Raw genomic sequence first — 22,396 nt, 5'->3', positions numbered from 1 at the left:
ACAGTAATCCTGAGGCTGCTGGAAAGGGGGAACAAAATCTGGCAGGTAAACAGAAAAGACCCAGTAATTTCCCAGAAAGAACCAGAGGAAGAGGAAGAGGCTGAGGAGGAGGTGGATGTAATATTTGTGCGTGTTCTGCCTCTAGGGATATACATCGTCGTCATGGTCATCAATCACCACGGCCTTGGACAGAAGCCGCCTCATCCTGGTGGAGTTGTACAGCAGGAGAGACACCTGGGTCGTGGTAGGGAGCCAGGGGTTGGAGGGCAGAGCAACAAAGGAGGGGGAGGAGAGGGGACAGGGGGAGGAGATAAACAGAGAAAGATTCATTAGGAAAAGTGCACACACTGGAGTTGAGAATGCTGCCAAGGAGTGAAATTTCATTTTGAAGAATTAGAACTGGCGAGAATGAAGGCATCAGTCCTTAGCACCCTTGGTGGCATCTTTTATAGATGTGTGAGTTGCTTTGGACAAGGGACTCGTTGACTGAAGTTCATCTCTGCACCCAGAGTTTCCCTGTTGCTCTGGTTTGCTTCCTTAGCCTTGAGGTCAGTTCCTTGGCGTCCCCTGGCTCCAGTGACCTGCTCTGCTTCCCTCCAGTGACCACCCCCTGGATCTGGTCATCATCTGGAAGTGCCCTCCTCCCCGATCGCAACTAAATGTTAGTTGTTTAAGCTGCCCGGTCTGTGGAATCTTGTTAAGGCAGCCCGAGCTGACTAATACAGACACGAAGTGTTTTTAGGCATATTGTCCTATGTAAAACAACCCTATGGAATGTACACCACTTTCCTCACTTTAGAAACAAAGGAATTGAGGACCAGTTAGGTGAACGAGTTGGCCAAGGTCACGTGGGTCAAAAGTGGAAGAGCCAGAGTATAACACCAGGTGTGTCTTCAGCCAAAGCTGGCAGCTGCCCTTCCCACCAAGCCCTCCTGTGTCTCTCAGACTCAGGAGGAGTTCCACTGAATATCCTCAGGCCTCAGGCTCAATATGTTGAAAACATAACTCGATCTTCCATATCCATTTGGTGACATGTCCAAGCTAGAAACCAGGGATGCTCCCAGCTCCTCCCCCGATATGGCCAATCAATAGCGACCATGCTGGGTACACTTCCAGTAGTTCTCCCCCACTAGAACGGAAGGGCAGGGTCCAGCTATGCTTGGCTCACTGCTGTACACCCAGCCCAGCACATGTGTGGGGTGTGGCCCATTAGAGAAGTCCTGTGCTTGACGTTCCAACAGTATGGGGCTGCTCCTCATCTCCCTGCCTGGACTGTGTGCTCACGCTATCCTGGGGCCCCTCTGCCCCCCAGCCTGACTCTTTCATAAACATCCAGACAGGTACCACCTCCTCCAGGAAGGATTCCAGTATCTCTCTTTACTGGGTTAGAAATCTTCTTTGTGCTTATCTGTATTCTCTTATTTTCTACACTGAAAAGTTATCACTTATGAAAGATAACGAAACCTAAGTGAAGTGATTAGGCCAGCGTTTGGCCTGTATGATCTCATTTAATGCTTATGCTAACCTAGGGGCTGTATATTATTATCCCTGGTTTGTGGATGAGAAAACTAAGGCTCAGAGAAGTTAAGTCACTTCACCCAGGTCCACAGTGAGTAAAAGGATGAGATGGATGTCGGTCCACACCTCTGACCACCATCTACACCATACTACCCAGGTGCTTAAATCAAAGATATTAAGTCACAGGGGTTTTTTCCTAAACCGGGAAAGTGCTCCCAAATGGTCCAGTTGCCCAGGCTTTCTAGGAATAAGATCTGTAGCCTGGCTGGGAGGCAGAACATAAGAAAAAGGAAGTGAGGGCTTAAAAGGGTCCAGAGAGCCACTCACATAGAGCTGATGCATCCAGGGAGGGCTTCCTGGAAGAGGGGGTATATTCCGAGCCCCTGTGAGCAGGGAGAGGTGGGAGTGGGAGTGGCATGGCAAAGATGAAGGGTGGTGGGTTTGGGAAACAGGAGAAAACCAGTTGGGAGGAGCAGGGTGGCCGAAGAGAAGGACTATGAGCTCGGGCAGGCGAGGGGTGCACAGGGGCTCAGCCATTTACCCCGTGGAAACCCAAGAGAAGCAACCTTTCCGCTTCAGTTTCCTCATCTGTAAGCTGGAGCTGACAGCGCAGCTCGGGGTTCAGTTACTCAGCACCATTTCCCTTCCTAGTAGGGTCCCATTCCCTGGGGGCTGGCCCCCACTGTCACGTGCATCCCAGGGCCTGTCCTCCCTGGAGGCGCCTTCTCCACACCAGGGTCAGCCTGGCACCCAAGGTCCAGGGACCTAGCCACCTTCCCAGGACTGGTTTGTGGGCACCTGATGCCAGGAGAGAGGAACTCTCTGGGGTTCATTTCACTTCACTGCTGGCCCAGAGCAACTGCCCGGGTCTCACAGCCCAGGCTTCCTGGAGCCACCTGGTTCTTTCCTCTTTCACCAGCCTTTGAAGTCGTGAGCTCTTTTAACAAATTACCTCTCAGGTTAGCCAGAGCTGATTTTTTGTTCCTTATATTCAAAAAATCCTTTCTGATACAAGGACCTGCCTCAAAGGGGCATTGTGAGAACTGAATACGTTCAAAACGGTGGCCAGGCCCTTAGCACGGCACCTGGCACGTAGTAAGTGCTCATGGGGTGGTAGCGATTATTACTAAGAAGTGGGGTCCTGGAAGATGAAATGGAGTGTTAGGTAGACAAACGGCCACTAAGTCAGTGGTTTTGAAACTTTCTTTCAACACGGTGCTCAGTAACAAACACACTTTACGTCACAGCCTAGTAATCGGGTAAGCGTATGTCCTGGCTGGCTCAGAGAGGTGCCAGTTTATGCTGTTTTCCTGGCGTGATTATTATTAAAGCCCCCCTGTACTCTCAACAGTGTCCCAGTTGGGATGATAAATTACATGGTCAACTTACCAAACACACACGTGTGCGTGTATATCACACGGTACTTATCAGGCACTCTAATATTTTCTATTCTATTTTTTTAAAGTGATCACAACCTACTAAATTCATTTCATGATCTTCTAATGGGTCATGATTGTCAGTTCTCTTAGGTGACCCTGGGAAATGTCCACCCACTTCTCTTCAATACAGTGCAATACGGTGGTGCCATCTGATGCATTTCAGAGATGCTGCAGTGTTCCGAGGGGGTTAAATAGAAAGCACTGGCCTCACTAGTAAACCTCTCTGTCTGGGGATTCTATAAGCCTGTTTGCTATTGCTCTCATGGTTATGGACTCACTGTGTATTGCCTCGCTTTGATGAGCACAAAAATTTAATTTGGCTTCAAACAGTTTTAGATTGCCAGGAAAAAAATCAATGCTGCTTATTAGGGCCCCGGTGTGTTCATTAAAATAAATTACCTTTGGGTTCTGGGCTGGCTTTCATAAAGGAAAAGTTTGCCGTTATTGAGAGGAATAGACTCCATGGACGGTAGTATCTCTAAAGGAAAGTTCTACCTTGCTCTACCTGATCATCACGTCCAGTGAGAGAGGGTGGGGCAGAGGTAATTACTGCTGAAAACTTTGCCCTTGTTTTGAGCACCTCTGTGGCACTCAATCCATCAGAGCTTTCTTCTAACACTCTGGGGCCACATATGCAGCCCTGTTGATCTAAGAGCCGTTGGGTTTCCTTGGGGCTAAACAGAGCCCCAGGTAGATCCCATCAGGATGTTAAGAGAAAGGGTCCTATATTTATACATTCCAGAACATTGCCCACCAGACCGCTGCCAAAAGGGGAGGGTATTTAACAGTGAGGTGATCTCAGGCACAAAAGGCTCCAAACACTTGCTCCAAATCAGACATGTTTCCCAAGACAGGACAGAGCTTGTGGCTACTGATTGCATATGAGAACAGCCATCTTGAAGACATTCCTTTGATGTCTCGGATCAACATCATGACCAGTGCCACTGGGCAGCCTCTTTTGAAGGCCCCAAGCACCAGAAGGAAGCTGACAAAGAAATCAGACAATGGGTCCAAATGAAATTTTATATATGGCACTCGATTCTGTTTGTGCGTGTGTGTGTGTGTTTGTGTGTGCGTTATTGCTTCATTCTTACGAAATCATTTTGGAAAAACGGACACTTGTGTTTTCTAGCTTTTGATATAGAAAGCTTTGAGGTGGGCTTGGATGTTTGGGAAGGGTCACTAATAAATGGAGGTAGACCTAAGGTATTTTAGACCTAAGGTATTTTAGACCTAAGGTACTTTTGGCAGGTGTGACATTTCTGTGGGCTTGGAATTTTGAAAACTTAACTGCAGGCTACGCAGGACCTTTGATATTCCTTTTTCCAACACTTTTCCTGTTTCAACATATGTCAATACAACCCATGAGCAAATCACCTCCCTAGACTGATATAAGCTTGTGAGTCACAGACATCACCCCCAAACATCGGAGTTTAACGTTTGATTGATGATTGCAGCTAACAAATTCCACGCTAGTCAGTTGAGAACTAGGAGCTATGGTTAAAAACAGAAATAAGAACTGCTAAAATCAAACACATTTTAACCAGATGCAAACTCTACTGCCCTATACAGGAAACTTTTTTAAAAATAAGCACAGAGAAAGGCCACGATTACGGCTGAATTCAATGGTATAAGTAATTGGCAGTCGGTAACTTCTTTGCATCAACTGTAGTCAGACCAAAGCCACAACTTAGCACATTGAACTGGGGGCAGCAGGAGGGAAGCTCTGGGTGAAAATTCCTCACCTGGAAAAATCCAAGTCTCTGCGGCAGGTCTCAGGATCCACCTGGCCCTGTCGTTTCAACAACGTTGCGCTTAGGGGAAGCTGTTCTGTTAGCAAACAATTAAAGGATGCATTCCACAGCGCCTTAAGTTAAATTTCAACAAGAACTACAAAGAACTGATAAATACACATTACCTTTAAGGCCCCGATGATCCCACCCACTAGCAAGTATAGAGGAATGAGGGGCTGTATGGGACAGTCCTCCAAAAACTTCATTCCTGCAAAGGGGACAGAACAGAAAATTGAGAGAAATGCTTTCAAGAACACAATGCCCGTTAGGAAAATGAAGTAAATGTCTACAAAAGCCAAAATGTTAATGACACAAACTGAAGCTCGACCCCTGCTTAGGGAATCTGCTCAGTCTCCCAAGCCGCCCAATCTTCAGGATGCTTACTGGACAGAACGGCAGTCCATCGGACATCAGAGCTGGGACCAAAGGTCACTGCACCACTTGTCTGGATATTAACTGGCTACAGGTATGCTCTGCTTTTATGAAAACAGTGAATGACAACCCGTGTTTCCAATCAATGATTCATTTTACCAAAGGATCCAAAGAATCCCTTTAAATATCCAGGCTTTTTTTTGGCCACACCGTGCAGCATATGGTTAGTTCCCCAACCAGGGACTGAACCTGTGCCCCCTGCAGTGGAAGCACGGAGTCTTAACCGCTGGACCACCAGGGACGTCCCTATCCAGGCATTGTGCTTAACACAAGATCCAGTTTATGGGTCACGTTCCCAAAATGCATCCACTGTGTAATATAAGGCTCCCATTTACTCTGCTTCCAGGGCCCACAGGGCAGGGATTTGCCAGAAGAGGACACTTCCTCCGTGTGCAGAATCCTCTGCTATATTTGTTGCAGGCAACATATGATCATCATTGACCGATTCACTCACCCAACCCCAAGCTGGGACATGTGTTTACTGACAAATCCTTAGTCACCGTATTGGGAAACTACCAAACCCACACCCTCTCTTATGGTGATTTTTCTCGCCATAGCAATGCTTTCTCTCTACTTTCCTCAGGCCTTTGTCTCTTGGCCTATTTAACCAATGATGATATGATGTATTATTTAAAATATAAGAAAGCAATTCCCATTTCCCTCAGTGACCAGTCTGGCTCCAATGAGCAGCCTTCGGATGGGTCCTAACACATGTCTTGGCTGTGCAGAGACATTAACTGTTCAGTACGTGCCCCTCACATTTCCCAGCCCCCTTGTGGGTACCCAGGACTGTGGGACTTGTGCTAGCCAACGGGCTATGAGACATTTTGGGGCCAAAGCATTTAAAAACTGACACATGATCCTTAGTTTTCTTCCCCTGCTTTGACCCAGTGGAAACCATGGGTTGAGATGGTTAGCGCTCAAGACTAAAGCAGCTTAGAGTTTTACATCATCACATCACTTGGGGGAGTCTTGGGGAGCCCTGGAGAGGGTCCTGATCCACGTTGGAATTTGCATGAGCAAGAAATAAACCTTTGTAATCAACAAGGACCTACTGTATAGCACAGGGAACTCTACTCAGTATTTTGTAATAACCTATATGGAAAAAGAATATGAAAAAGAATGGATATATGTGTATGTATAACTGAATCACTTTGTTGTATACCTGAAACTAACACAACATTGTAAATCAACTATAAAATAAAAATATTATACTCAATATAAAATAAGTATTAAATTTAAAAAAATTTTAAAGAAATAAACCTTTGTAGTATTAGGCCACTGAGATTCCAGGATTGATTTGTTCCTGCAGCCTAGTTAAGTCACCCTGACCAATACATTTGTCAACAGAACCCAAGAAAGGGGATTCTCACTGTAGAATTAGAATCTTCTGTTTAGGGGGACCTTCAAGATGGTGGAGGAGTAAGACGTGGAGATCACCTTCCTCCCCACAAATACATCAAAAATACATCTACATGTGGAACAACCCCTACAGAGCACCTACTGAACGCTGGCAGAAGACCTCAGACGTCCCAAAAGTCAAGAAACTCCCCACATACCTGGGTAGGGCAAAAGAAAAAAGAAAAAACAGAGACAAAAGAATAGGGACAGGACCTGCACCAGTGGGAGGGAGCTGTGAAGGAGGAAAGGCTTCCACACACTAGGAAGCCCCTTCACTGGCGGAGACAGGGGGTGGGCAGGGGGGGAAGCTTCGGAGCCACAGAGGAGAGCACAGCCACAGGGGTGCAGAGGGCAAAGCGGAGAGACTCCCGCACAGAGGCTCGGCGCCGACCAGCACTCACCAGCCCGAGAGGCTTGTCTGCTCACCCGCCGGGGCGGGCGGGGGCTGGGAGCTGAGGCTCCGACTTTGGAGGTCAGATCCCAGGGACAGGACTGGGATTGGCGGCGTGAACACAGCCTGAAGGGGGCTGCTGCACCACAGCTAGCCGGGAGGGAGTCTGGAGCTGCCGAAGGGGCAAGAGACCATTGTTTCAGGGTGCGCAAGGGGAGGGTATTCCTTCCCTGTCTGCCCACAGAAGGCAGAGCACCGCCTAACCAAGCTCCAGAGACAGGCGCGAGCCACAGCTATCAGCTTGGACCCCAGAGACAGGCATGAAACGCTAATGCCATGGCTGCAGCCACCAAGGATCCTGTGAGCAAGCACAGGTCACTATCCACACCCACCCCGGGACCCTGTGCAGCCCGCCACTGCCAGGGCCCCGTGATCCAGGGACAAGTTTCCCGGGAGAACACACAGTGTACCTCAGGCTGTTGCAATGTCATGCTGGCCTCTGCTGCCGCAGGCTCACCCTGCATTCCAATTATGACTACCATACCCCTCCCTCCCCCTGGCATAAGTGAGCAAGAGCCCCCTAATCAGATGCTGCTTTAATCCCATCCTGTCTGGGTGGGAACAGATGCCGGAGGGCGACCTACATGCAGAGGCAGGGCCAAATCCAAAGCTGGACCCCAGGAGCTGTGCGAACAAAGAAGAGAAAGGGAAGTCTCTCCCAGCAGCCTCAGGAGCAGTGGAGTAAATCTCCACAATCAACTTGATGTACCCTGCATCTGTGGAACACCTGAACAGACAATGAAACATCCCAAAATTGTGGTGGTGGACTTTGGGAGCAACTGTAGACTTGGGGTTTGCTGTCTGCGACTGATTTGTTTCTGATTTTTATGTTTATCTTAGTATAGTTTTTAGCACTTGTTATCATTGGTGGATTTGTTTAATGGTTTGGTTGCTCTCTTTTTTTTTAATTATTATTATTTTTTAATTTTTAAAATTTTAATAATTTTTTTCTCTTTCTGTTTTTCCTCCCTTTTCTTCTGAGCCATGTGGCTGACAGGGTCTTGGTACTCTGGCCTGGCTGTCAGGCCTGAGCCTCTGAGGTGGGAGAGCCGAGTTCAGGACATTGGATTACCAGAGACCTCCCAGGCCCATGTAATATCAATTGGCAAGAGCTCTCCCAGAGATCTCTGTCTCAATACTAAGACCCAGCTCCACCCAATGGCCAGCAAGCTCCAGTGCTGGACACCCTTTGCCAAACAACTAGCAAGACAGGAACACAACCCCACCCATTAGCAGAGAGGCTGCCTAAAATCATAATAAGGTCACAGACACCCCAAAACACACTACCGGACATGGCCCTGCCCACCAGAAAGACAAGATCCAGCCCCACCCACCAGAACAAAGGCACTAGTCCCCTCCACCAGGGGACCTACAGAAGCCACTGAACCAACCTTAGCCACTGGAGCAGACACCAAAAACAACAGGAACTACGAACCTGCAGCCTGTGAAAAGGAGACCCTAAACACAGTAAGTTAAACAAAATGAGAAGACAGAGAAATATGAAGCAGATGAAGGAGCAAGGTAAAAACCTACCAGACCAAACAAATGAAGAGGAAATAGGCAGTCTACCTGAAAAAGAATTCAGAGTAATGATAGTAAAGATGATCCAAAACCTTGGAAATAGAATGGAGAAAATACAAGAAACGTTTAACAAGGACCTAGAAGAACTAAAGAACAAACAAACAATGATGAACAACTCAATAAATGAAATTAAAAATTCTCTAGAAGCAATCGATAGCAGAATAACTGAGGCAGAAGGATGGATAAGTGACCTGGAAGATAAAATAGTGGAAATAACTACTGCAGAGCAGAATAAAGAAAAAAGAATGAAAAGAATTGAAGACAGTCTCAGAGACCTCTGGGACAACATTAAAGGCACCAACATTCAAATTAATAGAGGTCTCAGAAGAAGAAGAGAAAAAGAAAGTGTCTGAGAAAACATTTGAAGAGATTATAGTTGAAAACTTCCCTAATATGGGAAAGGAAATAGTCAATCAACTCCAGGAAGCACAGAGAGTCCCATACAGGATAAATCCAAGGAGAAACAAGCCAAGACATATTAATCAAACTATCAAAAATTAAATACAAAGAAAAAATATTAAAAGCAGCAAGGGAAAAGCAACAAATAACATACAAGGGAATCCCCATAAGGTTAACAGCTGATCTTTCAGCAGAAACTCTGCAAGCCAGAAGACAGTGGCAGAACATATTTAAAGCAATGAAAGGGAAAAATCTACAACCAAGATTACTCTACAGCAAGGACCTCATTCAGATTCAGCGGAGAAATTAAAACCTTTACAGACAAGCAAAAGTTAAGAGAATTCAGCACCACAAAACCAGCTTTACAACAAATGCTTAATGAACTTCTCTAGGCAGGAAACACAGAGAAGGAAAAATCCTACAAAAACAAACCCAAAACAATTAAGAAAATGGTAATAGGAACACATATCAATAATTACCTTAAATGTAAATGGATTAAATGCTCCAACCAAAAGACATAGATTGGCTGAGTAGATACAAAAACAAGACCCATACATATGCTGTCTACAAGAGACCCACTTCAGACCTAACGAAACATACAGACTGAAAGTGAGGGGATGGAAAAAGACATTCCATGCAAATGGAAATCAAAAGAAAGCTGGAGTAGCAAGTCTCATATCAGACGAAATAGACTTTAAAATAAAGACTATTACAAGAGACAAAGAAGGACACTACATAATGATCAAGGGATCAATCCAAGAAAAAGATATAACAATTGTAAATATTTATGCACCCAACAGAGGAGCACCTCAATACATAAGGCAAATGGTAACAGCCATAAAAGGGGAAATTGACAGTAACACAATCATAGTAGGGGACTTTAACATCCCACTTTCACCAATGGACAGATCATCCAAAATGAAAATAAATAAGGAAACACAAGCTTTAAATGACACATAAAACAAGATGGACTTAATTGATATTTATAGACATTCCATCCAAAAACAACAGAAAACACTTTCTTCTCAACTGCTCATGGAACATTCTCCAGAATAGACCATATCTTGGATCACAAATCAAGCCTTGGTAAATTTAAGAAAATTGAAATTGTATCAAGTATCTTTTCCAACCACAATGTTATGAGACTAGATATCAATTACAGGAAAAAAAAAACTGTAAAAAATACAATCACATGGAGGCTAAACAATTTGCTACTAAATAACCAAGAGATCACTGAAGAAATCAAAAAGGAAATAAAAAAATACCTAGAAACAAATGACAATGAAAACACGACAATACAAAACCTATGGGATGCAGCAAAAGCAGTTCTAAGAGGGAAGTTTATAGCAATACAATCCTACCTCAAAAAAACAAGAAAAATCTCAAATAAACAACCTAACCTCACACCTAAAGCAATTAGAGAAATAAGAACAAAAAAAAAAAAACCCAAAGCTAACAGAAGTAAAGAAATCATAAAGATCAGATCAGATATAAATGAAAAAGAAATGAAGGAAACAATAGCAAAGATCAATAAAACTAAAAGCTGGTTCTTTGAGAAGATAAACAAAATTGATAAACCATTAGCTAGACTCATCAAAAAAAAAAAGGGAGATGACTCACATCAACAGAATTAGAAACGAAAAAGGAGAAGTAACAATTGACACTGCAGAAATAAAAAGGATCATGAGAGATTACTACAAGCAACAATATGCCAATAAAATGGACAACCTGGAAGAAATGGACAAATTCTTAGAAAAGCACAACCTTCTGAGACTGAACCAGGAAGAAATAGAAAATATAAACAGACCAATCACAAGCACTGAAACTGATTAAAAATCTTCCAACAAACAAAAGCCCAGGACCAGATGGCTTCACAGGCAAACTCTATCAAACATTTAAAGAAGAGCGAACACCTATCCTTCTCAAACTCTTCCAAAATACAGCAGAGGGAGGAACACTCCCAAACTCATTCTACGAGGCCACAATCACCCTGATACCAAAACCAGACAAAAATGTCACAAAAAAAGAAAACTACAGGCCAATATCATTGATGAACATAGATGCAAAAATCCTCAACAAAATACTAGCAAACAGAATCCAGCAGCACATAAAAAGGATCATACACCATGATCAAGTGGGGTTTATCCCAGAAATGCAAGGATTCTTCAATATACGTAAATCAATCAATGTGATACACCATATTAACAAACTGAAGGAGAAAAACCGTATGATAATCTCAATAGATGCAGAAAAAGCTTTCAACAAAATTCAACACCCATTTATGATAAAAACTCTCCAGAAAGCAGGCATAGAGGGAACCTACCTCAACATAATAAAGGCCATATATGACAAACCCACAGCCAACATCGTTCTCAATGGTGAAAAACTGAAACCATTTCCTCTAAGATCAGGACCAAGACAATGTTGCCCACTCTCACCGCTATTATTGAACATAGTTTTGGAAGTTTTAGCCATAGCAATCAGAGAAGAAAAAGAAATAAAATGAATCCAAATCTGAAAAGAAGAAGTAAAACTGTCACTGTTTGCAGATGACATGATACTACACATAGAGAATCCTAAAGATGCTACCAGAAAACTACTAGAGCTAATCAATGAATCTGGTAAAGTAGCAGGATACAAAACTAATGCACAGAAATCTCTTGCATTCCTATACACTAATGATGAAAAATCTGAAAGAGAAATTAAGGAAACACTCCCATTTACCATTGCAACAAAAAGGATAAAATACCTAGGAATAAACCTACCAAAGGAGACAAAAGACCTGTATGCAGAAAACTAGAAGACACTGATGAAAGAAATTAAAGATGATACAAACAGATGGAGAGATACACCATGTTCTTGGATTGGAAGAATCAACATTGTGAAAATGACTATACTACCCAAAGCAATCTACAGATTCAATCCTTATCAAACTACCAATGGCATTTTTCACAGAACTAGAACAAAAAATTGCACAATTTGTATGGAAACACAAGAACCCCGAATAGCCAAAGCAATCTTGAGAAAGAAAAACGGAGCTGGAGGAATCAGGCTCCCTGACTTCAGACTATACTACAAAGCTTCAGTAATCAAGACAGTATGGTACTGGCACAAAACCAGAAATATAGATCAATGGAACAGAATAGAAAGCCCAGAGATAAACCCACACACATATGGTCACCTAATCTTTGATAAAGGAAGCAAGAGTATACAATGGAGAAAAGACAGCCTCTTCAATAAGTGGTGCTGGGAAAACTGGGCAGCTACATGTAAAAGAATGAAATTAGAACACTCCCTAACACCATACACAAAAATAAACTCAAAATGGATTAAAGACCTAAATGTAAGGCCAGACACTATAAAACTCTTAGAGGAAAACATAGGCAGAACACTCTATTACATAAATCACAGCAAGATCCTTTTTGACCCACCTCCTAGAGAAATGGAAATAAAAACACAAATAAACAAACGGGACCTAATGAAACTTAAAGGCTTTTGCACAGCAAAGGAGACCATAAAAAAGACAAAACGACAACCCTCAGAATGGGAGAAAATATTTGCAAACAAAGCAACTGACAAAGGATTAATCTCCAAAATATACAAGCAGCTCAGGCAGCTCAATAACAAAAAATCAAACAACCCAATCCAAAAATGGGCAGAAGACCTAAACAGACATTTCTCCAAAGAAGATATACAGATTGCCAACAAACACATGAAAGAATGCTCAACATCACTAATCATTAGAGAAATGCAAATCAAAACCACAATGAGGTATCACCTCACACCAATCAGAATGGCCATCATCAAAAAATCTACAAACAATAAATGCTGGAGAGGGTGTGGAGAAAAGGGAACCCTCTTGCACTGTTGGTGGGGATGTAAATTGATACAGCCACTATGGAGAACAGTATGGAGGTTCCTTAAAAAACTAAAAATAGAACTACCATACGACCCAGTAATCCCACTCCTGGGCATATACCCTGAGAATGCCATAATTCAAAAAGAGTCAGGTACCACAATGTTCATTGCAGCACTATTTATAAGAGCCAGGACATGGAAGCAACCTAAGTGTCCATCGACAGATGAATGGATAAGGAAGATGTGGCACATATGTACAATGGAATATTACTCAGCCATAAAAAGAAACGAAATTGAGTTATTTGTAGTGAGGTGGATGGACCTAGAGTCTGTCATACAGAGTGAAGTAAATCAGAAAGAGAAAAACAAATACTGTACGCTAACACATATATATGGAATCTAAAAAAAAAAAAAAAAGGTTCTGAAGAACCTAGGGGCAGGACAGGAATAAAGACGCAGATGTAGAGAATGGACTTGAGGACATGGGGAGGGGGAAGGGTAAGCTGGGACGAAGTGAGAGAGTGGCATGGACATATATCACTACCAAATGTAAAATAGCTAGCTAGTGGGAAGCAGTCGCATAGCACAGGGAGATCAGCTCGGTGCTTTGTGTCCACCTAGAGGGGTGGGATAGGGATGGTGGGAGGGAGACGCAAGAGGGAAGGGGATATGGGGATATATGTATACGTATAGCTGATTCACTTTGTTATACTGCAGAAACTAACACAACATTGTAAAGCAATTATACTCCAATAAAGATGTTTTAAAAAAAAGCACTCTTAAAGACTTTTTATCCATATTTTGGAGACGAAAATATTTACATGTTTAATTCATAAGTTAGGCTACCTGTAAAGTACTGTGTGATATAATATCAATAAAGTACTTAAAATGGCACTTCAATGTTTTATTTAAAACCATATATCATGCACTTTTTTTTGGCTGTGTTGGGTCTTCATTGTGGTGTATGGGCTTCTCATTGCGGTGGCTTCTCTTCTTGTGGAGCACAGGGTCTAGGCGCATGGGCTTCAGAAGTTGTAGCACGTGGGCTCAGTAGTTATGGCTCGTGGGCTCTAGAGCGCAGGCCCAGTAGTTGTGGCGCACGGGCTTAGTTGCTCCGCGGCATGTGGGATCTTCCCGGACCAGGGCTCGAACCTGTGTCTCCTGCATTGGCAAGCGGATTCTAAACCACTGCGCCACCAGGGAAGTTCTGAAACTTGGCTTTCTTACATTTGGTTGGTTCATGTGACAATCCCTATGAAATGAGTGGAAGTATGATTCTTGGATTGAACGATTTTTCCAAAATAAAAAAACAAAACAGCCATGGTAAAAAAAAAAAAAAATCTTCTGATTAAATGGCATTTAAAGTTTTAGCTTTGATTTGACATTTTATTTCCCACGAAGGCCTTGGTACTTAAACAGAGGAAGTAAACCATTTTCCTATGACTATACTATATTCCATTGAAATGAATAAAAATTTCTAGGTATAGGGAGACCTACAAATTCAGCGTAAAATCAGAGTAAAATCAAATACACACATTGATCCAATCATCAGCCTATAGAGGCCTGCCTTTCTAGATATCTCTGATGTTTCGCTGAAGCCATTATTAGATGGAAGTACTTTCCAAGCCTCAAGAAAACCTTTTCACTCAAAGACCTTTAAATATCCGTACTTGATGCCAAAGTTGTTGGGTAGGAACTGCTTTTCCATTCAAAGCCCAGCTGTGAAATGAACATGAGTAATGACTTACACACCTGCTCATTGCTAATGAGTAAAAACAGCTGCTGGTCACAGCAGAGCCAATCAGCACACAGATGGCTTAAAAGGACCCTAATAAATGTAATAAAAGCATCTTTCCCTGGTGTGCTTCGTGTACTGCCTGGGACCTCTAGATTTTCTTTCTGACTGACCTGCAGTACCACAATTATACCCTCTTCAGGCTTTAGAATTCTCCCCAATACAGTTGGTAAAACTACCAGATGTAGTGATTTGGTGGGGGGAGGCAATATAATGGAAGTTTAAACATTATTTTTTAATATTTTTATTGTGATAAAATATACAGGGGTAGCTAGATTCCATGTGCAGAGCTTGGACGCTCCCATCAGCAACATTCAAGGCTGTGAGTTTAATTTCACTGACGTGAAAACGATTTCTGGCTCCTCAAGGAGTTTCCCACCTCGTCAACCTTTCCTCATACTTCATACTTCTGGATAATTGAGATCATTTAATATATGTGACTAATGGAAATATTTACTCATTCATTCAGCAGAAGAATGTATAGAGTGCCGACAATGACCATAGCCTGACATTCGTTTTTCATATTGATCCATATGGGAGCATAGGAACTGGGAAGGGTCCTTGGGAAAACTCTGGCCCAGTGGCTCCCAAACTGGGCAAGAGGTACCACAATCATCGAGGGACAGATTTTTAAAAGCAGATGTCTGTCCTCACTGCAGACATACTGCATCGGTATTCCCCAGGGCAGGTCCCAGAACTCTTGTCTTTTTAAAACATTCAGCAAGTAATTCTGTGTGACTCACATGTGTCTGGAAATCATCAGCCTGGCCAGCTCTTCCTAGTGCACGTTTTGCTTTTGTTTGTTTGTGTCTTTTTTTTTTTTTTTTTTTTTGGCCATGTCCCAAGGCTCGCGGGATCTTAGTTCCCCGACCAGGGATTGAACCAGGGCCACCGCAGTGAAAGCGCCGAGTCCTAACCACAGGCCCGCCAGGGAAGTCCCATCGCACACTTTATGTTTAAAGATGGAGTAGCATCGTCCCCTGGCCGGACACGGCTGACCTGGGGCGTCCAGCAGCTCAGCAGCCAGCTCACCTGTGAAGGCCATGGACCGCGGGAGAGCCAGGAAAGTGCGGAGCAGAAACACGAAGCAGGCTGTAAGGAGAAGGAGCGAGAGCCGGGTTAGAACACACAGACTCTCATTTCCTTTCCACTGTAGTTTACGTACACCTTCTGTGAAATCTGCCCTTCTCTCAAGGCAGCAGATGGGGGAGGAGGTCACCGCTTGCCTGGGGCTTCCGCAGGAGAGGCAGGGGCTGCGCGCCAGGACCTGCATCTCTGAGACGGCTGAATGTCTCTTCTGATCAGGCTGCCAATTCGAAGGCCCAGATTTCCTGCACGACCTCTCCAAAGACTGACAGCTTCTAGAAAAGGAGTTCATAAGCTGCTGCTCTGCCGGTGCCAGGATGCCAGAAGCCACCGGCGTTCACGGAGCCAGGCGGCATCTACCCTGTGCTTCCCGGGAACCTGTACCCACTGCAGATGGCTCTTCCCTACCCTGCATAAGGTTCACTGACAACTTGCTTTATCACTTAAGGAATCTGCTTCACAAAGTCTTTTTCCCTTCCATTTATTTATGGGTTATATATCCCATAGTATATATTAGACGGTCTCCTACAACTTCTTACTGATACACAGTGGAATAGAGCTCTGAACTGGCTTGGGGTTTTTCTTCCCATTCATGTAACCAATTCACCCTCTGGCACTGGGAAAGGACAGAGGCATGCAAGTTAGATAGACCTGTGTCCAAATCCCACCTCTGTCACTCATTAGCTGTGTGGCTTTGAGCGAATTAGAATTAGTCGGCCTCCTTGAAGCCCCATCATTCTCTTCTGTAACGTGCGTTAGCAGATGCACACACAAGCTCAGTATACAGCAACCATTATGATTAGGCAGTTAGTTCCCCTTGTTGGCTCTTGGTTTCCTTGTCTGTTCAATAGCCTGCAGATATAGGTTTTGCTTGGTCAGCAATTTTTTAAATTATGAATTTGAATGTCTTTTGGGTAGGACTGCACTCCTGTTCCCACGTTTAGAGTTTAGACAGCATCACACATTTATGTTTTCTGCGAGGTCCAATGCCAGCCCTGAGAGCAGAGAGAGGGTCTCTGAGGTAGATGGCATGGTAGCCTCCTCAGCACCCACTCCATCCTCTCCAGGTAATCACCCCACTTTGTTCTGGTCTCCCCACCTCCCCACCTCCCCATTCTCCTATGCAGTTTATGTGCTCTGGTACAAGCTGACTCCCGCTGGGCTTTTGAGAAGGACATGAGGCTTAGCCCTAAGTTATTGGCAGAGCTGCACTCACTGGATATGTTTTTGGTTGGTGGATGGGCTCTTGGCTCATTCTGGGCCAAGGACACTCAAGGGGAGATTGACTGAGAGAAAGGTAAAAAAGCTTTCTCACTCTTCTGATAGAACTTCCAAGAATAAGGCTTCTCTCCCTCCCTGGACCCTGGTGAGGAAGCAAGTTGCTCTGGGGGCTGCTGGCCACCATCTTGACACTGAGAAGGGAAACCAGCCTGAGGATGAGACTGACACATGGAAGGCAAAGTGGAGAGGCAAAAAGTAACTAGTACCTCATTGGCATCCATCACCCACTGAATCACACCACTCATGAAGCTGAACTACTCCTGGACTTTCCATTGACATGAACCAATAAATCCCCTTTTATTATCTGTGCCACTTTGAGTTGGGTTTTCTATTACTTACACTGAACCCACTTTATTTTTATTTTTTTAATTTAAGTTTTATTTTATTTATTAATTTTTATTTTATTTTATTTTTGGCTGCATTGGGTCTTCGTTGCTGCATGTGGGCTTTTCTTTGGTTGCGGCGAGTGGCGGCTACTCTTCCTTGTGGTGCACGGGCTTCTCATTGTGGTGGCTTCTCTTGTTGGGAGCACGGGCTCTAGGCGCGCGGGCTTCAGTAGTTGTGGCTCACGGGCTCTAGAGCGCAGGCTCAGTAGTTGTGGTGCACGGGCTTAGTTGCTCCGTGGCATGTGGGATCTTCCCGGACCAGAGCTCAAACCCATGTCTCCTGTACTGGCAGGCGGATTCTTAACCACTGCGCCACCAGGGAAGCCCCTATTTTTATTTTTTTAATTTATTTTTGGCTGCATTGGGTCTTCGTTGCTGCACACGGGCTTTCTCTAGTTGCGGCGAGCGGGGGCTACTCTTCCCTGCGATGTGCGGGCTTCTCATTGCTGTGGCTTCTCTTGTTGCAGAGCACGGGCCCTAGAGCACACGAGGGCTTCAGTGGTTGTGGTGCGTGGGCTCAGTAGTTGTGGCTCACAGGCTCTAGAGCGCAGGCTCAGTAGTTGTGGCTCACGGGCTCAGTAGTTGTGGCACACGGGCTTAGTTGCTCCGCGGCATGCAGGATCTTCCCGGACCAGGGATAGAACCCATGTCCCCTGCATTGGCAGGAGGCTTCTTAACCACTGCACCACCAGGGAAGTCCTAAACCCACTTTAATTAATTAAATCTACTAGGTCCACTCCAGTTTCAGATTGTCAAACATCTCAGATCTATTTGCGAGTCTCAGTCATCTCTGGAGGCTGCAAGTGTCTGCAGCTAGGAACCTCACAGCCACACCACTAAATCCAAGCTCTGACACTAACTCTCCAAGCAGAGGTGGACATGGCAGGAGTCATCCCTCTTCTTCAAGAAGCCCCCTTAAGTTGCCCTTCATGCCAATCTTGACCTTTACTTCCAGGAAATGCCAAAAAAAGGGCAGGCATGCAGACTGATTTGCCCCAATTTTCACTCCTACCCTCAAACCACCCTCCTCTGAATTAGCTATAATATTTACTGATCATCAGAGCCGGCTTCCTGGGCACACAACCTGGGCAGTCACGTGGGGCCCTGTGCTGAGGAGGACCTTGCTCTTCTGTTGCAGTCTTGAACTTCTCAATGAATGTTTCTTTGACTTTGTACTTTGTAAGCGAAGTCTGAGGGGACCATGGAGCACAGGTGTGAGCAGATGCGTGTGGTGAGCGTGGCGGCCTCTCCTGGCTGGGTCCTCCAATTCTGCTGGGCCCACGGGTGTGGACACTCATTAGGACTCAAAATGAATACAACGTAAGCGTGTTATGTCTTCAACTGAGTGAGCAGGGGCACTGACAACCCTGAGAGGCCACCTTTTTCACTTGAACCAGAACTTGCTTCAAATGCAGACAGAAGGCAGTGGTGTTCTAAGTAACACAAATGACCAAGAAGCCCTATCACATCCTTTCTTATACAGCAGAATTCCCTGAATCAGCCAACCACTCATCCCAAAGTGATGACACAGAAGAAAGGGAAAGACAGGGCAAACCCTAGATCTGTTTCTGTTCAGCCCTTCCTTACTCATCAGCAAGCAGAAGGTAAAGGGTGTTGGTAGAAAGCACGTGTATCAAGAAGTGAAATGAAAAGAGTTGCATTAGTTTTGTGTATTATTCCCACTGTTCTGGTAAAAACCAAATACATATGCATGTAAGAGCTATGAAACACAAATCGTGTAATTTTGGTGATTCTACACCTGGGTTAAATGCTCTTATAGTTGCATTTAAAACTGTCATTATAGGGAATTCCCCGGCGGTCCAGTGGTTAGGACTTGGTGCTCTCGCTGCTGGGGCCCTGGGTTCAATCCCTGGTCCGGGAGCTAAGATCACACAAGCTCCATGGCTGACCACCCCCCGCAAAAAAATGTCATTATATAATATTAAGGTGAATGGTAAAATTTATGCTAATAATTTTAGATTGTTAATTAACAATTTTTCTTTTCTCTTTACTTAAAATGTCATTAAATGGCAAACGAAAAATACTATGACAGATCAATAGAGACTGCAGAAGAAAGGAAAAAGCTTTCTCTATCAGTACCTTGAACAGGGATTTTTTCCTGCTTTTTGAACAAGGTTCTCTGCCTTTTCATTCTGCAACTGGTCCTGGCAAGTTCCGCAGCGGGGTGATCTGTTGATCATGGGGAACACAGCACTGCCGGCAATGTGGCTGATTAAAGGGAGAGTGTAAACTAATATAGCCACATCTGTTTTAATTCCCAGTTTACAATGGGGGTCGAGGAAAAAATTTCCTGCTGATATGTGATAGAAAAGCAGGAAGCTGAGAAATCCCATCTCTATTTCTGGGCTTGAGCTTGTTATCACAATGATAAAGTGATCGGCATTCTGGAAAACCCTTCACTGCTCTGGGAGCTTGTGACAGATGGTGCCACCTGGACACATGTGTAATCCAGGTGTTCAGTGACACAGAGGCCCCTGTCACGCAAGCTTCCTACCTCGGAGCAAGGCTGAGAGAGACGGCTGGGGCCAGAACATTCCTAAGGACCACCCAGAGGAGAGCAGGACCACTTGCCACCTAGAGCCAGATGGCCCGGGCTCACATCCCACTCCATGCCCTACAGTGCGGATGGCTGGGCTCTTCACCCCTGAGGTTTCAATGTCCTCATTTAAGACATGAGCATAATTATAGGACTTTCCTAAGAGATTTGTTAAAATGATCAAACGTCATAACCCACGTAAGGCACTAAACATGAGGTCTGCTACACGATAAACAGTTGTGTAAATGTTGGCCCTTATTATCATCATCATTATTCTCCCTTCGTGATGGAAGGGGCGTGGTTTCCCTTTTATCTCAGACACCACCTCCCCCAGCCCTTTCCCTGGGATCAAATAGAGAACTGAAGAAACAACAAGCGAGGGAGACCCGGTGGGTCGCACGGACTTCGAATGAGCCGTGATGGGATGGCTCTAAACCTGACATCACTCCCTGAGCCCATCTGCAGCCCAGGCTTCATTAGCACCAGACTCTCCGCGTCACCACCGTCAAGGTCTCAGGCTCACTTCCGCTCTCACCCTTGCAGATGTAATTCTGAGATTCCCTTGGGCTACTCTGGACCTAAGAAGTCAGAATCTCTGCCAACACGACCTGGGAATCTGTGTTTCCAAGCAACTCCACCATTGACTGTGAAGTAGGCGGTCCACGCGCCATCCTTTTTATAAGCAGTGCTGGAGATTCTAAGCCAGGCCCTCCTAAGAGTCTGTTTGCTCAGGGAAGTGCGAGGTGTTGGGGCCACGCTGGGCTGTGGGATTTCACTGGGAGGGAAGTAACCAGCCTTACTCACACGGGGACCTCTTTACCACTGAATCCTAATGAGGACCACTCAAGCCACAGCCAGGGATTGGAACCCCTGCTCCCGCCCCCACATCCCCCTGCACCCCAGGAGAGCTGGTACGCAGTCTGGATGAGGACAGCCCTCTGAGACAGCAGCTGAGTTTCCTGCTGACCTTGCTCAGGCCAGGACGGGGGTTTGATAGCAATGACCACCTCTAATAAATACCTCCCTGCCTTCGAGTTTACTAAGCACTGATTCCAATGTGGCTCAGAGGGCCACATCCTTGTTTCTGATGAAATGAGTTTCTATCAAGTCCATTTAAAAGAACCAAGTGAAACTGCCAAGTCAACCAAGAGTCCCAAAGGAGAAAATAATTCAGAATTAGACAAACGGTGGGAGAAGGATATTAGGATCGAGAGGTTGGAGCTGAATCATTCTTTATGCCAAGAACACAGATGAACTGATTCCTGACAATGAAGGCTGTGAAAAAAGACCCCCTGAAAGGATGGCCTCCCGGGGCGGTGTCAGGATTAACCAGCTCAGGGCTCCTGTTCACATCCTGAAGTGGGTTTAACTCTGCTGCTCTCACCGTCACTTGTTAAAGACATAGTAGCACCTAGCTATCAGTCCAAATACATGACCAGAAGTATCCAAAGCATTTTTAAAGGGAGCAATCTTGGTAGGAGAAGTGGGTGGCTTCTAGCTTAGTCTGCTCTCCAGGATCTCCAGAACCTGGTTCTTTTGAAAAGCAAGTGTAACCCCTGCTCTCTTGTTTAAATAGTTTAATGGGGAAACTGAGACCAGGACCCAGCAGTTTTTCTCTGCAACACCACCTTTTGGGGGCTCCACTCAGCGACCAAATATCCAGGAGGCAATTGGCAAAGGGTCCAGGAGGATAAACTCAAACTAAAGTCCTCTTTCCAAACTGCCCCATTTCCCTGCGTCTATAAAGGCACCAAAACCTCAGTCGTCTGTGCCACTTCTGCCCTCTCCTGGTACATCCAGTGATTTTGTCTCTGCCTCACTTTTTGCATCCTTCCCTCTTCTCCATCCCTGTATCAGCACCTGCATCACCCTCTCACCTGGCCCGTTCCTCAGCCCCCCACTAACTCGGCAACACAGACCTCACAACCCCATAAGGGAGATGAGATGGGTACCCAGGGGCCAATACAGATCAGTGTGTGAGGGGCCACCAGAGGTGCATGAAGCGGTAAGGAAGTCTAGAAGAGGGAGGAGTCCCAAGGAAATCAAGGAATGCTTCCAGGAGGAGGTGATATTGGCACTGGGTGTTGATGAATGGGTAGGGTTTTTTGTTTTTTGTTTTTTGTTTTTTTTGTTTTTTTTTTTTTTTGGGTAGGGTTTTGACAGGCGGAGGCTTTTCAGTCAAAGGGAAAATCCTAAAGGAAAAGATTCAAGGAAGAAAAGATCAGGGTGGGTTTGGGACAGTGACAAATCCTCCCATTTAGCTAAGCATAGGTCATCCATAACAGATAAGTGGGAAATAAGACTGGAACAAGGTATTGAGAATAGAGGGCATTTCCAATCTACATCAGGGCATTTGGATTTTATTAGGAAGATCAAGGGAGTTGTAGGATTTGGAGCTGGGAAGTGACATAATCAAAGT

General features: G+C 44.9%; 1 protein-coding gene across 1 annotated transcript in view; it reads right to left on the bottom strand.

The window, feature by feature from the left end:
- Positions 1–22,396, bottom strand: part of TMEM272 (transmembrane protein 272) — a 45,902-nt gene that overhangs the window by 7,923 nt on the left and 15,583 nt on the right. Inside the window, 4 exon segments of the mRNA XM_082365757.1 lie at positions 4–141; positions 145–234; positions 4,876–4,958; positions 15,700–15,759. Coding sequence (XP_082221883.1) covers positions 4–141; positions 145–234; positions 4,876–4,958; positions 15,700–15,759 — 371 coding nt within the window.

The sequence above is a fragment of the Balaenoptera borealis genome (genome assembly GCF_965194805.1).
Source record: "Balaenoptera borealis genome assembly, chromosome: 18".
Classification (NCBI taxonomy): domain Eukaryota; kingdom Metazoa; phylum Chordata; class Mammalia; order Artiodactyla; family Balaenopteridae; genus Balaenoptera; species Balaenoptera borealis.
This window is presented reverse-complemented; position numbering and strand designations above follow the sequence as displayed.